The following is an 18369-nucleotide window of genomic DNA, read 5'->3' as shown; positions in this document are numbered from 1 at the left end:
TCCACTGGCTTCCCTTGGTCAATTAGGTAGGTAATCTTTTCATAGAAAGAAAAGTTGGTCAAGCAAGACTTTCCCCTCATGAACCCCTGCTGGCTGGGACCAATGACTTCATTGTTATTTATGTGTTTTTCAAAAACTCCCAGAATAATCTTCTCAAGTTTGCCAGCCACAGAAGTGAAGCTGACAGGCCTGTAGTTGCTGGGGTCATCCTTGTTGTCCTACTTTAAGATTGGGACAATGTTTGCCAACTTCTGGTCAGCTGGGACCTTTCCAGATTCCCAGGAGCATTGAAAAATTACAGAGAGAGGTCTCACTATGACATCAGCCATCTCTTTAAGTACCCTTGGATGAATCCAATGAGGCCACATCGACTTATAGGGATCTAGTTGGAACAGCAAATCCCACACAAGTTCTGGATTGATTAAGAGTTTATTGTTCTCGCAGCCATCATTCTCTAGCCCAGAGCTCTGGGGGTCCTAAAGACCGTCTTTGGTGTGAAGACACAGGTGAAGAAAGCATTTAATGTCTCTGCTTTGTCTATGTCCCTGTTTATGAGATGACCGTGCTCCTCAAGTAACAGGCCAGTGTTATTTCTGATTTGCCTTTTGCCATTAACATATTTTTAAAAGCACTTTTTATTGTGCCTCACAGTACTGGCCAGCTTGAACTGTAATTGAGCTTTGGCTGCACAAATTTCCCCGCTATATAATAATAATGTTCCTGCTGACATGAAATCCTATGGTTGTGACTTCAGAAATTTTCTGGAAAACTCATACATCATACCAACATTTAGAAAGGTTTTCAGGAAACTCTTTTACAGGGCTGATGGAGTAGCCAGGTGGGCAAATGGAAACAAAACTTCTGTAGTACTTTGGTCTTTATTGTACACTAAACTGAGGTGGGGTCTTTAACACATATTATCTGCTATTTGCACAGAAAACAAAAAATCAGATCTGTGATAGAGGTGTTCCAGGCCCAACACCTTTTGTTTTATTTGGGGCAACAGTTAGACTAAACACTCTATGGTGCAAGCCCATCCATGCTCATAATATATTGATGTCACCAACAATGGTGTATTTTTCCTCTCTTTTTTCCATCTTCTCTGCTTCTCTCTTGCAGATGAAAAGTCTTTTACTAATACCTTGTATCAGAAAGATCAAAATTGTTCAGGCTGATACTACTGTATACATTTGGTTAGTATTCACCTCTTGAATCAAGGTCAAAACCTCTTTTGTTGTCTAACTTGAAGTGACAAATCAGTTGCATGACCCACCTGTACCTATACACAGCTGAAACAGAAACAGTATAAAACACACATTATTTTTCCTTAATATTCTTTCAAATTACCTTGCTGCAAATTCAGTGTACAGTCTAAAATAAATGCTTTTGTCACAAGTGTTTGTACTGACAACTACAGCCAAATTTCCACACAGAATGCAGGGAAAATACCCATTATTTTTAGACCTATCGAATTGATCCAACAGTTGCTGTGTGTATTGCATGCCTAAATGTGATCTGCAAGCACAGGATTTAATGTGCATGCATATCTATATTGCTTATGTGCAGTAAGGCTGCCACTTCTGAGAACTGAGAACTGTATATCTGCTTATTTGAGAATCCCATAAGAAATATGGATGAAGTAAGCTTCAGTACCTCTTCTGTACTCTGTGACAATGGGTCTGCACCTTTAGCACCCTTAGGTATTTCTTATTCTCAGTAATGTTGTGCTGTAATATTCTCATTCGAGGTCTTATCTTGACCAGGCATTCCTTTACAAGTTATTGTGCTGTCTTATTGCAACTGCAGTCTGCACATTGGTGGCAATGTATTGCTAATGTCTAAGCATTATGATGAGCAACCAACTTCAGAAGTATTTAGCATCCTTTTCTTTTGAGAAGAGCCCAACAAAACACAGCCAAGAGATTTTTTTTTCCATTAAAGCTCCTGGATGCTGTAGAAACAAATGCTAATGGAGCCTCAAAACTTATGGGCGACAAACCACACACCTTATTGGGAGGGAGAGAAAGATCATTTAAATATCAACTATGGTTTTATCTAATATTATGAACAAGATATATGATGAAATAATAATCTCATGTAATCAAATGGTTAAAGGTATTTACTAAGTGTAGGCAACAATCTGAGCTAGTAGGGGTTTCCTGACTACGACCCAGCTACATTACCATTCCATTAGATCAAGTGGCCTGTATGGGACATATTAAACTTGAAGCTGTCTTTTGGGTCTTCTCTTTCTTTTTTTTTCACTATATTGTGCTTGTATATTTAGAAACCAACAGAATACTTTTAGCCACAATAGTTTCAGAAACTTACATGACTTGAGTGCAGCTGACATGAAGGCAACACCTTCTGTTTCATATGCCGTATATTTTGAGGAGCAAGTATGTAGATGGCTAGTTTCAAAGAAGAAAATTGAGGGAATTGAAGCATGAGTCTGTATTTAGCTAAAACAGCTCACAGAGACTGGAAAAATAGTTTCAATTCCCAGGTGTTCATTGGAAGTGAATTAGTCTGAGCCAACAGTAAGCCAGTAGAACAATAAACAATACAATGATACAAAGAAAAGCAGCATACTGGTGGACACTTCTACTAAATTCAGCAATTAAAATTTAAAAAAAAAATCAACAAGATACACATGCCCTTAATTCCTCAAACTTGTAAAGTGCTGGAAATAGGACAGTTTGTTTCAATACATGCTCATGACCAACTGGGTGATATTTTTTAAAAAAGTATTACATTAGGGTTAGGAGTAAATTGCTCTAAAACCCACAATATAAACTTTTCCAGACATTAGGGTACTTCCATCTTCTCCAGAGTTTCATTGCATATATCTGTCTTTGCTTTTGTATAAGTTACACAGGTGGTGTTCAGTGACAAACATAGGTTGACATGGCCCAGGGAAGGAATAAGAAAGAAGAAAGGGAGAATTACTTGTGAGCCAAGTCTGAATAACAATGGCCAGTTCTTTATTAAAAAACTCAGATGACAGCATATGCTCCAGTTTGAATGCACTAAAGCCCAAGTTTGCCAAAAGCTGCAAAGCTGATAAATAAAGCAGTAAAAATATTAAGTGGATACTGAAGTCAATTCTAAATTAGGTTACTTCAAGTGACTATAAATTTAAGCAGATAAACACAAGACTTTCCAGTGAAAAAATGAAAATCTTTGACTGCAAAAGTACAGCTGGAGGGCAGGGCACAATGTTATTTAAGGCACAAGACAATAAATCCTTAGGAGTTTGACTTTTAGGATACACTCAGGTCAAGAAATATATGAGTGCCCTAGAGAGCATAAAGTTCAGGGTCACAGAGAGTTTCTTGCAAAATGTTCTGACTGTAGACAAGAATCTACCGGAGTATTTCTAGTTGCTGCCAGCTTGCAATAAACTGTGGTGATAACACTTGGTATGTCATGCTAGAAATAGTGTTTTTCATTGCTTGCCTTAATGCTTTGAAATAATGATCCCATCAGCAGGTGCTAACATTTTTTTTCTGGTACTGTGTGATTTGTTGATGTGGAATGTGCTGTGAAATCCACTACTTCCTTGGTACAAAAATGGCCCTTTCATTAGAATAAAATAATTATATCTTAAAATGCCTCTTACAGTCTTGTTTAGGAAACAAACCAACCAACAAACAAACCAGCCACAAACCTTTATGATACAAACTGAGTGTCAACTCATACAGAGCTCTCACCCTCCTTTCTAAGCAGACAGCTCCTATCAATTAAATGCTGTGCCTCACTTCACCAAATGGGTCGTATCTGAAGATAAAATGAAAACAGTTCACCTAAGTATAAACGTAAAAGTTGCTAGCTATTTCAATACCCAATGCAGCACTGTCAAAATCTCTTCTTTATATCATGCAACTCAGTAGTCTGAACAAAAGACTTCACAATGTAGGATTCATAAGTTTGGCCACTCAGCTGTATGTGCATTTACGCTAATATAAAGGAACTCATACTCCTTACGAGTACATTGCTGACTTCTGCTAAAATAACTCTGTTGTATAGAACTGGATGGAGTCATGCCAACAGTAACTCTTAGCATACACGTAGGCAATGTTTTCCTAAACATACACATCATACCTTCCATGCACTCCTGAAACCTGGGTCTGCCTTATCCAGGATCAAATAGCATCAACTGCATTTGTTTCTCAGGTGAAGTCACGGGGTCATTAAAAGTGCACCTGAAACTGCACATTAGCTGAATGGCTCATCTGAGCTGGTGCACTAAAAGCATAGAGCTAGACTGTACAATCAAGTTTCATATGAAAAACTGTCAAACAATTAATTAAAAGTCAACCGTGAGTGAACAAAGCAGCCAGAACATTGTGTTCTGTGCAGTTGCAGAAGTGATATCTGCTAATTCATATTTCAGTAGTAGTACCTCTGCATTTGTTAATGTATTTCAATTTTTTTAAAGTATATGAGCAAAAGTTGATCTCATGAATTTTCAGTTTTTCTTTATTACACGTACTTCCTATATATGTGGTTAATACATAGATAAAATTATTTGACGTTTCAATAAACAGTTTCTGTTTCTGCATGAGCAGGCAGATATGTACAATAAAAGGAAACTCTTTAGAGGCGTAAAAACCTGTAGCAAAAAGAAAGTATTTCTTCTTGAGTATCTTAAACTTGTGAGTAAATATTATACTTCCCACATTTTGTTGTCTATTCACTCAGTTGTTCAGCTCATGTATTTTAAAATAACTGACCCTACCTATTGAGGAATGCTAACATTAGACAAGAGATACAACAAGGCTTGGCTGCCCAGCTTCAGCTGCAGCTGAAATTGCCTGGGCTGTTGGGAGGAGAGGGGTGTGAGGTGGCAACAGCAAAAATGCAGGGACAGTAAAAGACCGTTGCAGGGATTTAGGAAAGGTAAAGGGAAGAGGGCAGAAAAGAAGTAGCAGGAATCAGGAGAAGGCAGGAGCAGCAGAAAACAAAAGGAAAAAGAAATACCCTCCACTAGACCGTAGTTCTCTTTTGCTTGAAATGTTCATCTGTATATATGACAGTAGGCAGATTCAAAAAGGTCTAGTCTGTAGACCAGAATGCTATTTGGTTCACAAGCATGTTGTTGCAATGAACAGGCATGACAAAAAGCTGAAATGGAGACTGCAAGAGCATGGGAGAAGCCGTCAGAGAACTTAAAAAGCAGTGTCCACCTAGGCATGTTCTGGACTTGACTTACCACTGGACTTGACCTGTCCCTGTGATCAGATCTCTTCTGCTTTTGTGACTGGAACACATTGATGGATGTCTTAAGTTTAAGCCATTTATTTGATGAAAGATCTGATGCTATTTTTGCTGCTGGGGCCACATGAGCTTTCAGTGTACTCATCTCTTTCTGTACTGTATATATACAAAACTTCGTGCTGCTCACCACCTTGTCCACAACTCTGTTTATTGTGGTTATCACCAGTATTTTGCTAGAGATACTGGGTGGAGCTGTATTCAGCGTGGAGGATGCTTGGGCCTTTGTGCCATAGGGGTGATCGTCTCATATAAAAGGCTTTATGATTATTTCTGAGGGTAACTTCCAACCAAATAATCCCTTCTACAGAGTGTAATCAGCAGCAGAAAAACATTTTTCTTGGTCTTTTTATATGATCAAGCAATCAAGTTTTAATTAAGTATGGCTGCCCTTTGAGAGCTAGTGTAAAAATATTTTTCCAAGTACTAAATGTCCAAATAAATCAGGGAAGGGAAGTTGCAATATTATGGCCTTGCATTACTCTGTAATGACTGGCAGAATTTGGTGATGTGTTTTCAGGTAGGGAAGTTCTCACTTCAGAAACAGCATTAACATTTTAAGACGTTACTGTCTTCCACTTCGTTATAAGGGGCTGGACCTGCTGCCTTCTGAACTCAGACATCATAACAGATTGTACAAATGGGCCAAATGTACTTCAGTGCACTCAGGAGAGTCCCTTTTAACCACTACTAAAGACAACTAAAGCTAAGCCTGGCTGGCTTTTTGTGGAAATCTGATAAGGATGCTCACATGGTCTGTGAGCATGGCTCGCTTGGGAGGCAGTAACTCCCTAAATCATTTCAGTTTGTTCCACAAGAGCACATTTCTCTCAAGCCTGGATGCTGCATATTCATGAGGGGCAGGAGAAGTGTGGACCTTCAGGAGCTCTGTAGTGAGTGTCTCCCTTTGAGGTCCCTGTGTAGTTCTGCACTTTCCCGCATTATGCCTTCTCCTGAGGATGAAATATGACAAATCAGAAAACCCTGGACCCCTGTAATCATTGGAAGATCTACTGCTTTCCTTAAAGGTTCTGGTGTAATTGTTATGGCCTTCTTATTATCTGTTGTGTTTGGTTACAACTTGTTGTACAAAGCCACTGCAATAGGATCTCCTCTGCTATGACGTTTGCACCTCCTGGCTTGTGTGTTAACTTTAACATTCCAAGCAGCTTATTTTTTAAGTTTTGAGGGTACCCTTTCCACCACAAATACCTTCACCCTATCCTTCTTTTGTAACCTGCACATCCAACAATGTATGAAATGAGAATTATGCATGGGGTTTGTCCACCTTGGCTGTCTGTATTAACATGCTTGACCTGAGTACTCTAAATGAAATAAAATGCTTTTCAGCTTCATCTATGTAAAGCTACAGGGTGCTAAAACAAAAGATTAATGGTTTCAGCTGGCTTGCTGACAGGTGGAGAGGAGTCATTACTGCCCCTTTGTTCCAGACAGAATCCTTCTCCTTGAAGAGAGGGTGCACTCCTCAGGCCTCATGACAAGTTGATGCAGAATTTATTTTCTTGGCAGAAGTAGCAGTTGGGATGGGAACTTGCATGTATTGTACAGCAAATCTTTTGTTTCTTTAATTTTTCTTCAGTTTAAAAGGTTAAACATGTTTTCTTGGGAGCCTTAAACTATTCTCACTCATTCTAGAAATAGAAACTCTTGTCATACCTGTAGGTAACTTTACATTCCTGTCTCTGCTTAACATATAAGCCATGATGGAAAGACTGGTTTGCTGTCTCTCAGAATAAGCATTTTGTATATTGAATGCTAACTGTTTCTGTTACATGACAGGGAAATCCTAAGTTGTTTTCTTAGGTCAACTTAGTCTACTGTTAAGGTATTTCCTCAGTTCTCCTTTATCTTGAAAAATTTGTCACAGTTTTAGGACATTTTTCCCTATTTATACTAATTGTCTGAATTTATTGCTTACCAAAATTAATTTCTCCTTCAAGATTTGGCTTTTACTTTTCTTTCTTTTACTCTGTTTCTAGGTACCAGCACAGCTACTGTTGGATCTTTTTTTCACAAAGACTTTGCTGTTCTGGTCTTGTCTTTATAGCCAAAACTGTCAGGTTAAATGCAGGTTTTATGGCAGGGTTTATGCTAAACGTTTTAAATGGACTGGCAAACCCACTTTTATTCATATCTAAAATAAATATTGCAATCTTTAATGAAAAAAAAAATAAAATAAAAGCAGCTAATCACTAAAGTTATCAGGTGTCTCTTATACTAAGTAAGGCCTAAATAAGGAATTTGAAGAAACATTTCCAGAAGAGATAAACTGTTAATGAGCCACTGTGCTGGTTTGACTGAAAATCCATTCATTTTCTTCGTGCAGTTAGAAACCTTTCTTTTTCATAGCTAGAACGCTCATTATTTGGACTTAGTTTGAGAACAAGAATATAACACCGCAGCAGAGTCAATGTTTTTAATTGCTCCCGTCTGAGAGCCAAGGACACTCTGAGCCCTCTGCCCACAGGTGTGAGGCATCAAGGAAGGGGAGCACGAATGGGGCAGAGCTTGACTGACATTCAGACTGATCATGAGAGTATTCCATCCCATTACCATCATGCTCCAGATTTAAGAGTGGGGCCTTCTGCTTTGTTGCCCCCTTTTTTTCTTCCACTCTTCTCTCTTGCTCTCTCTCTTGAGCTCTTTCTCTTGTGTGAGTTGTTCTTTTTCTCTTCGCTCTTTTTTGGCAGACCCAGAGTTCTGTGCAGGATGTTTATGTCAGCTTTTTACCATTTTGCAGAGGCCTCTGACCCTTTCTGCCTTTTTCCTCTCTTTTCTCTCTCTGGGATTGGCTTTGGGAACAGGTGCCATTTCCTGGGATTGGCTGCTCAGTGTGTTCATGAGGAATTGCCTTGAGTACCTTTATTTCTATTTTATGTATATGGTTACTAGTAGTATATTAGTATTTTGTTATTTTATTAAACATTGTTTATCTCAATCCAATTTTCTCCTTTCCCTTTTGATTCTCTCCCCTGTTGGGTTGTTGAGGGGAGGTGAGGAAGGGGCGAGTGAGCAGCTATCTTGGTTGTATTGCTAGCTCGGGTTAAACCACGACAGCCACATATCATTACCTTCCTTTTAAAAAACAGGTTTTATTGTAATTAAAAGGTGCTTCTTTTGACATCATATGGTCATTGTTTACATCTAGTAATTTCTCCTACAGCTATTTCCAGTCCTTCTGAAGAGCTAAATACACTTGATCCAGTAGAAGAGCAACTTCGAACACAAATTGAAGAGGAAAAAAAAAGGTATTCCTTCTGCCTTAAAATTCTGCTAAACTTCAGAAGATAAATTACACTGATAGTATATTCCAATTGCAATTCTGCACACGCAGCTACCCTCACGGTTTTCTCTGACATTTGTAAAATGTCAGCTTTATGGTTCACTAATAGTTTTTAAATTTGTTTATATGCTATTGGATTGTCTGTAAGATGCCACAGTACGTGAGTGAGGAATATTTATGTTTGGGCTAATGGCTAAAAATAATTTAAAAAAATAGATTAATATCCTCCCTGAGGATTAGTGTTAGAAACTTGTTTGAATCCAAATATATTGTGAACCTTTTTGGTTGATTCAGAAATGTCCTGCTTTCCCTGACCTAAAGAAAAACTTTAGGCTATATAGGATTGACTAAGTGCAAATAATAAGTAGAATTTGCACTGGTTAACCAATCCTTCTGTTTGCTCTAATGTTGCTGTAGCCAGGAAGATAAAAGAAAATAGATGCAAGGGTATCACTTCTAAGAATTTTGCTAGCATTTATGGCATGTGCAATCTGTGAGGAAACTTCTCGCTATTTCATACAAATGGTAAAGCTCCAACTATATGTTAGCCAAGAAGCCTCATAAATGAAGCTTCCATCTAAAAGGGGAATCAGCACCCAGCTCCTGTCTGAATCCAAGCTTTGATGACTAGTTGTTTATTAATGGTAACATGCTGAGAAATCAAAAGAAATAATTGTCGTATTTGAATGTGTATTTTAATTGTTAATCAATATTGATCACACTTGAATGTCAGTAATTTCTTTAGTGAAATAAAAGCTTTGTGGGATAAATTTATCGTACTTACTGTCCAGTGAAGTTCTTCTAAAATGTGACATGTCCCTTCCTACCTCACCTCTGTTTGTGTCTCCTGCATACATAATTATTATGTATGCTTTTGTAGTTTAAATCTGTGAGTGTTCTAGGTAGGATAAAGCTTTGGTTCAGATATGTGTTGGAATATCTGTAATGCAATTTCTTCTTCTTATATTAGTTATAAAACCATGTTCAATCGCTTGAAAGGGCTGAAGGTAGAGATTGAGCACCTGCAGCTTCTTATGGAAAAAGCCAAGATGAAGCTGCAAAAAGACTTTGAAGTCTGGTGGTCTGAAGAGGCACAAAAGCTACAGGTATGAAAACACTTCATATTTCTTCCATTCTCATGTAAATTACCATCTTCAATCATTTCTTAAAGAAGTAGTTAATTGACTAGATAGAAAGGAGTATGGAGAATGGGATTTTGACCTGATTCACCCATGCTTATGTCAACGTAAATCAGACAAAGCTAATGTGAATTATGCTCATAGGAAGCTAACACAAACAAAGAAAAACCCTTGCTTTCTGCTCTATTTTGTGTTTTGACATTTCCCTAAACAACTTGACTGAAAACCAAGAGTGGACCCAAAAAGTCTGAAGGAACATAAAACAAATAGAGGAGGTGGGAAAAAAATAAGCTTTTTTACTGCTGGCAAAACTACGTTTTCATCAGGTTTGACATGTTTATTGGAAGATGGCAGTCATAACTGTAATACGGACAAATCCCAGAAACTATAATTAGTTTTCAGCTTCCTTTTTTTGCAAAGACTCTGGTAACCTTTCTGCTTTCCTATGCTCCCAGAGGGTCAGCATCTCCTAACAGAGTGCCTCCCCTCACTCTAGCTGAGGTCCACCACTGCCATCATAGCCTGTTTAAGAACCCAGCAGAAACAGAGTGCTCTAATTTAATAACTTGTGTAAAAAAAAAAAAAACAAAAACAAACAAACAAAAACAACAACAACAACAAAAACACAACAACAACTAAAGAGATGTCATTTTAAAAAATATATTAGAAGTTCATAACGCAATCAGTCAGTAAGCTACACCATTTCACACAAACAGGAGACAGTACAAGAGGGTCTGGAGGAGCATCAACTGAACAACAACATTACTTTCTTATGCTCCCCTTCAGACACTTTTTTAAATGTCTTTCAAGTAGTCACATGGCAACACACTGCAAAGCACTGCCATTAAATGCACATCAGCCTAATGAGAAAGAGTGCTGAGTGCAGTCCATCCCATATCATTTATTATTAACTGGAAGAGAAGATTTACTCCTTGGGGATAAACTGTTATAAACAAAGAAGTGTTTAGCCAGTATTTTGTTTCATTCTTATGAGTATAAATTTAAACTGTATTTTTAAGGAAACAGCCTAAAATAAATATGAAACTTAACATGAGGAAGTTGTTGATCCATAAAGTGTCACCTAACTAGCTTAACTTCAAGTCATCATTGCAAAATCCTTCTCAGGTTAAAATCTCTAACCGTATTAGTGGCAAAGAGGATGTCTTAGTCACCCTCCTGTCTAAATATTTAGGCTTTTCAAAGCATTTCAAATAATATTGTTGAATCTGCTGGAGCATATTTTTCTCTACCCCTTAACAGGAGAGGTCCCGTATTCAGCTTCTCATGATTCATCAGTACAAGATTAGAAAACCAAAAAAAAATAATTAGGATTGATTTATTGGATCTTGACCTATCCGTACATCTGAGCTCCCTAAGAAACTCAGCAAACACACGGTGTCACATATTAAAAACTTGTAACTTGAGCTTAAAAATACTTGAACCAATCCTAAACATTTTCTCTTCATTCAGAAGTGTTTGTCCAAGTGAAGAAAATACTGTGTGATTCTGACTCCGTGTTTTCTGAATGAGTCATTGCCTACCTTATTATTGCTGAGACCTGTAGGCCAATATTAAGCACTCTAAAAAAATCTTATCCTACATAATTTTGTTTTTCAATCTAAACCCAGCAGGAAAAGCCAGAGATGGTTAGCTCATCAAATACTGTGACTGTTTATCCTCAGCTTAGAAAACCCTCACAACACCTATCAATTAACAGGTAAATTTGTCATTTTTTTCTTCCTTACTTATAAGAAAATGCAGTTTTAGTAGAAGTACAGTTCACCAGAATGCTTTTGCAAATATCGCACTCAAACACCATGCTCCCAGTTACAAGACAAATAACTGTTTAGAAAACAAATTGTTATCATTCCATTATTTTGCAGTCATATTGAAGGTATTTTATTGTAACTCAGTTCTTTTGACTTGTTGATCTTAAGAGTCTGGAAAACTGTCACTAGGGACCCTATGACATTGATGAGGAAAACAAGCCTGTCATCAATTTTGTTATATGAGGAGATTATATATCCCGTGCACCCACACACACACACAAATAAAAAAAAAAAAAAATCATTTAATCCATAGCCTAGATAGATTTGCAGTTGAGTTGTTCTGGTGCTACATTTATGCAGCATATTATTTCACAATGACATTGCATTTGATAGTGTAAAACCCTGGTGCATCCTCCGCAGCAGAAAAATATAATCATCATCAGTCATTTCTGGTTATATGACTTGGATGCCTAGGTATCTCAGGGCACAGACACAGTCCTTCTAGAAAATTGAAGTTAAGCCCCTAAATCACATAGTTTTTAAGAACTGCCAAATCAATGAAAAAATATTCAGGAAATCCTAAAGCAGAACTATGATGTGAAGTTCCTGAATGTTGTTAAATTGCATAGTAGGTAATAACATCACACATCCTTTCTAGCTCTTGTAATACGTAAGTGTAATAAAGTCTGGAATATTGTTAATATTAAATATTATATTGATGTAGTTGAATTACGCTGAGTCTTGAGGTTATTTTCATCCATTTAGGCAGGTACAGATGGTATGGGACTCAAGGAGTTAAAGAGAAACATTCAGTAAACCTGGAGCTATTCATTTGAAAATTACGTATACTCTTGGGCACAATATCTTCTGCAAAACTGAACCTGGCACAGTGTAATACAGTAAAATTTTAGTCATAAATTTCTTCCCTTTTTCAAGTTCTCTGCCAGAAATATCAATTCATCAGCCAACAATGAATAAACTACTGCAGAGTTTGAAAAGCAAGAACTTGCCAATCCTGCCATCTACTGGAAAAAGCCTAAAACCGAGTAGTTCAGTGTTTCCACTTTCTCCAAGATTGGCACTGGGTCTGGAAGCATACACAACCACTGGGGAAAGGAAAGAGTCCCCAGACATCCCATGGCAGAGCTCTGCTTTCCTGGTGGAGATGTTCTCCGATAACATTGTCTGCAGGGACAGGAATGCACAACAGCTGCTTGCAATATATTTGGCTACCATCAACAAGCCACATCCCAAAGTCCTCACTGAGTTCTCATCCAGTCTCCCACTGATTTCAGTAATAATTTTGCCTGACAAAAGAAAGAGTGGAAAATTAGCTAAGGCCTTACTTGGCTAAGTTTGGGAACTAAATATACCATTACAAACTGTACACCAGATACATACATCAAAGTGCTTTACAAACGCTGCTTACAAGGCAAATACCAAAAGTGTCATCATTATGAGCTTACTTGTCATTCTTTCATAGCTACATTCTCTACATAAACCTGATCATCACATGGATTCAACTGAAAGTCCTCTTCCGGTAAATGACAAGTGCTTTATTTAGATAAAAAGTCTTGAAAAACAGCTTCTTTATAGTTACTTAGCATGTATTAATATTCCCTCCAGAAGGGCTAAATTCTTTCCATCATTTCTGTTCTCATTCCAGCTTTTCAGAGACCACAAGAGTCAGCCCCAGTGAAGATCCAGCTGGGAAAAACAATTCAATCATTTCTAGTAACCCAATTTCTAAAACAAGGTAAGAAGGGTACCTGGGCTATTCAGAGGAAAAAAGCAAACCATAAGTAATATAATGCCTAGATAATCCTTTATCAGTCTCTTTAACAATCTTCTTGAAAAACAAAACAAAAAAACAAAACCCCACAAAAAAAAAAAAACACACACACAAAAAAAAAAAAACAACAACAAAAACAAAAACCTGAAATTGCAGATTTTCTTCCAACTTCCAAAACAACACCAAAGCTGCCCGTAGCTTTACACCATGTAGCTGCATTATCGGCAGGTGGTTTCTTGTTTGACCTGAAGCTTTTTTGCCCATGAGCTTATGAATCCGCATGACTGTGTCTTCTCAGCAACAGAAAGTGAGTCTAAAAGAGCAAATAAAAAAAAATTGAAAGGCAGAGAAATCAGAGCATGTAAGTATTGCAGAATATAGTGACTACACAGAGTTTTTTCATTCTCATGGTTTTGTCCTTAAAATATTTTGAGTCTTCCTCCTACAATTTATTCTAGTAAAATAAAATAACACCAGCAGCCTAGGTATGTCAGACTTGGCAAAGGTTATATCTCACATTTTCTCAAAAGAGGTACTGCTTTGTGAAAATTAGCTTAACAGGTTAACAGAAACTACTTTTTTTTTTTTTTGACAGCTTCTCTATTTTTTCTAATGTGCTCATTTCTATGTTGTTTTCTCCCACCAGAACATCATGCCAAGTCAGTATACTTTCAGAAGTCACATTCTTATTGTGCTCTGCACTTCTGGCTATTAAGACCCTTAGGAAAATAGGGTTAAGTTACTATTTTTCCTACTGCATTCATAAGAACAAATCACAAGGGGGTTTTCTTTCATTTTCCAAAACAATCAATTTCTAGAACAGTGGAAAATCATGGAAAATTTCATCCCCCAAAGCCTAATGTTTTAAATTGCATTTGTGCTTAAGGAAAACAGAAGAAAAAGAGAAGCTAAAATGGAATTTAGAAAGTATCTTCTCAAATATATTGTGGATGTTTTATTTATTATATTGTTGCTAATCAAATTAAAATCAATGAGAGAAGAGTCATTTACTGATGTTCTCAGACCACCTTGTAAATTGCATTAAAATAAACTTTTTATTAACTTCATAGTAATTTCTTTTTTTTTTTTCATTTTGATTCACTAGTCCAGCAACTGAGAATTAGTAGCACGAAGACAGGATATCAAACTTCTGGTTTATGTCAGGCACACTTACATTCTACTGCAATAGTCAGTAAGGAACAGTGGAAATTACTTTAATTACAAAAGTAGGATATGAAAAAAAAACAACACCACTTCCCTCGAGTTATACTTGTCCTTTCATATTGTAACTTTTGTCACTGTGTTTCTCATTTCACTATTAGTGCTTAATCTTTAACTGAAGCTAACGACACAGGGCCAAATTCTTAGCTTTCTTAGTTGAATAGAACAGCTTCATTGCACTACATCATGTTATACCACCAGAGGGTCTATCAAAAGCAGAGGTAAGTCAGTGATTTAGCTGCATAGATACAAGATCGCAGCTGGGACTGTAGACTCAGCAGCACAAAGGAGTTGCCTCTGTCAGCAAATGTCATAAATGTCATGATTGTTTACTTCTATGTCTGTTATTCTATCTTAATTTCCTTAATAGGAATTCTATCTTAATAAGCAAAAATATATTGATCTGTTTGAATAAATAGCAGCGTGTTTTCCTGAAGTAAACAAACACATGGCATAGTCACATCCATAATTTCATTGGTAAACTCGCTATATTACACTTTTCTACTTGGCAGAAAGTCTTTGACACAGCAGTAAAATATTTTTAAGCCTTTGTGAGAGGTTTTCTAGCTGATCAGCATGTAGCCCTACAATACTAAAGAGATATTGGCTAATCTTAATAATCTGCGTTAACAGCATTAAGAAGTCCTGAGTTTGATTTTGCTCTGAATTGTGCCATCTCTAACAATATGTATGGAAAACAAAGTCCTCCATGCTGAAAAAAGAGGTGAGATAATGGAATAGAAAAATGACCTTCTTATTCAGTTGGGACCACAAGTATACTTTCTTATTTCAGGACCCCAGCAAGTTCAAGCACATCTATTCCTCTGACTGGAGACAGCCAGGCTGATGCTGACATCCTAGCTTTCATGAAAGCAAGACAGAACATCCTGCAAAAGAAAGGTAAACCCTGCCAAAAACCAGGAAGCCAAACCGAAATCTCCAGTACAGCATTTTAAAGCCAAAATAGCTTTACTCCACATTTATACTGACGCAAGTGAGAACTGATTCTGGCTGAAGTTATATTACATTATGTTCTCAGCCATTCTAAATACTTTGGGTCCTTCACATGTATTTATTTTAGTAGCTCAATGCTGCAGTGTAAAACTATGAAGGCTGTCTCTTTTTCTCAGCCACCATCAGTGAACTTTCTGGGTCATGCACATCTGTGCAACCTGCACAGTGTATTTCTTTACACTGAAGTAAATGCATTTGAATGTGGTCTCTTGATGATTAAGATACTTCCAAAATTTTCTCTAGTTTTCTAGGTAGTTTTCTTTAAACTACCTGTCCTGGTTTTCAGCTGGAAAAATTTATCTGTGACAATTGACACCAAATAAAGATTGCCAGAATGATTGCACTGTACCTGCCTCACGAGGCAGACTGGCCCACTGTGTCTAGAAGTGTATGCCATTAACAGGTATTTCACTTTATCAAGGTCTAATTAAACTTTCTATGGGTATTTGTCACCAAGTCAGATACTGAGAGCAATCATAGGTAGGCAATAAAGTTCACTCTACAGTGTAGATAAGTAAAATCGGCAGGAGGCAGAAAGCAATAAATTCACAATGGTTGCACTGCACTGCAAGGTAGACTAAAAGTAATTCATCACAATAAAGAAAAATGACTTGTGATTTTCTTTTTCTGTTTTGTTTGGTTTTGGTTTGGTTTTTTTTTTTTGCACGTGGGGTTTTGGTTTAGGTTTTTGGGGTTTTTTTGTTGTTGTTTTTTTAATAATAGTTTTTAGTAGCAGCAACCAATTAGTCAGGAGCTGAAAGCAGTAGCGGTTGCTGAAGCAATAACTTTCCATCAGCACCTGGGTGCTGATGGCAGCATTATCCAGCAAGCTATCAGCACCTGGCAGATGGTGTTAGCACTGTCACAAAGTGGGGTTTTGGTATCACATTGCTTATCAGAAAACTGTCAGGTAAACACACAGCGACTGAAAAAACAGCCTCCCTGCACTCATCCAAAGCAAACAGTACACTCAGGCTTTGGGATCCCTTTTGTCTTTATTTAGAAAAGCTGTTGTCAGGTCTTCTGCAAATGAAATTAAATTGAGTTTACAGGCTTCTCTCAAGAAGAGGGTTGGAGATGTCTTACAACAAATATTTCAGGCCTTTAGAATGTTGAAAGCTGATTCATTCTGTGAAGTACAGTAATCTGACTAACGAGCACATCTTGTGCTGTGATCATCTCCTAAATCATACTGTATCAGAAATGTCTCTCTCAAATGCCTTTTCCACCCTGATTGTTTTTCAGCCACAGGTTATTACCTAGCATCATCCCTCAGTTTCAGAAGGCACTAGGCATTATTAACATTGGCAACTCTTAGGCCCCAGGTTGTAAAAGGTGTTCTTGCAGAACAGAGGAGATCTGAAGTTCAGTTAGACAAGATGGACTACCATGCTGCCCTAAGTAGCTGAAAAGGAATGGAGTAGCGTTTGGTCATCTGGGCAGTGGGCTGGATGGCACAACCAATCACTAAGCACAGGCAGGGGAACAAAAAGTAAAGACACTTCATAAGTATGACTGGCATGTTACAAACGCATAGGGACCTGATGTGTCATAGATAAGAGACAGATCAACAGCAAGTTCTGAGAAGCATTTGGAGTCAACCTAGCAGATAACAGAAAGATTTTCTTCCTTAACTGCATGTGAGGAAAGGGAAAACATCCTAAATTTGAAGGATGGAGCCATGGACAGCAGGAACCATTAATCAAAAAAGCCTGTGAATTTTGATTTAGCGAGATGAAGAAGGGTAAAACATATGGACTACTAAGGAAGTACTTTGTGCTTCATCACCATAGTGAAAACTGAGGACATTTATGAGTTGCTGTGGTAACCTTTTTAACTGGGAGAAGTGGGCTGAAAGACTCCACTGTTGCCATATATGTCATAGTGGTATGTGTTCCCTTTCCCTGTGAGCGCATCACTTCACTCTTACCTGACTTGTTCCTAGTCTAAAAGGAGATGAGAGCAACAGTAATTGCTATAGTGTTTGTGCACCTTTGACTGTAAGGGGTTTGCAGAAACTATTGCATCCGAACTGGAGGGCTTTCTCTTTTTGGGTAGGGATGGGACTTGATTTTGTTTATAAGGAAAAAGTATCAGAGGCACAGTTAAGCAGAAAGGAAGAGCAGAAGGAGGAATGTATTCTGACTGAATACTTTGGGGGAAAAGATTATGTATTATCAGTCTCATACATAACTTTTTCTCAATAAATCTCAAACATATACAAGATAGAACATAGATAAATGATTTGCCCAGAGCCACTGAGTCAGACAGCTCCATCTAGGAACTAAGTGTGCTGAGTCCCAGTACAGTGCTCTGTTGTCTCCTTCCCAAACTCTGTTCAACTGAGATATTCAGTAAGCATTTCTGCACTTGCACACAAATGTATTCACTCCCTGCATGATTATTACACACAGAGGGCCCTGCAGGAAACTACATGAAGAAAGCGCAGGCTCAGCCAAACCGCTGACATATTTTAGTCCGCTAGGCCTAAAATATGTCAACATGCTTATTGCTCTTTCCTTTATTGATCCTGACCCTTTTAAACTCTTATAGCAGTATCTTAGAAGCAAACCGAGGGCCCCACTTTACATCAGCTGGGGAAAAAAAAAAAAAAAAAGGTGAAAAAAGGTGTGCAGAAGCCAACAGAGTGGAAAATATGTTTCATAAACAGAAAGCATGGGAATGCTCAATATCCTTAGTGACAGTAATGCAGGAGGGGGAATGAGATGTCTCACAGATTACCTCGGAGTTTGTAGGTCGTTACCATTTGCTTTCTAAACAGAGATAAATTAAAGCAGGTACATTCAGAGATGCTCACTGGGGTTGGTAAAGCACTGTAATAACTACATTGGA

At 37.7% G+C, this 18369-nt stretch overlaps 1 protein-coding gene across 7 annotated transcripts in view; it reads left to right on the top strand.

The window, feature by feature from the left end:
- The window catches only part of KIF6 (kinesin family member 6), a 148652-nt gene that overhangs the window by 129490 nt on the left and 793 nt on the right, over positions 1 to 18369 (top strand). For 2 of the 7 annotated variants that reach the window (XM_065058147.1, XM_065058145.1), the window contains exons 17-21: positions 8462 to 8546; positions 9552 to 9687; positions 11349 to 11437; positions 13156 to 13245; positions 15296 to 15402. In XM_065058147.1, the coding sequence (XP_064914219.1) occupies positions 8462 to 8546; positions 9552 to 9687; positions 11349 to 11437; positions 13156 to 13245; positions 15296 to 15402 (507 nt within the window). Of the gene's footprint in view, positions 1 to 8461; positions 8547 to 9551; positions 9688 to 11348; positions 11438 to 13155; positions 13246 to 15295; positions 15403 to 18369 lie in introns of those variants that run through there. The other 5 variants (XM_065058146.1, XR_010471542.1, XR_010471543.1 and 2 more) reach the window with 5 other exon arrangements.

This window comes from Columba livia, chromosome 3, assembly GCF_036013475.1.
Source record: "Columba livia isolate bColLiv1 breed racing homer chromosome 3, bColLiv1.pat.W.v2, whole genome shotgun sequence".
In the NCBI taxonomy this organism is placed as follows: Eukaryota; Metazoa; Chordata; class Aves; order Columbiformes; family Columbidae; genus Columba; species Columba livia.
Note: the sequence above shows the minus strand (reverse complement) of the source record. Positions and strands in the feature narration are given on the sequence as shown.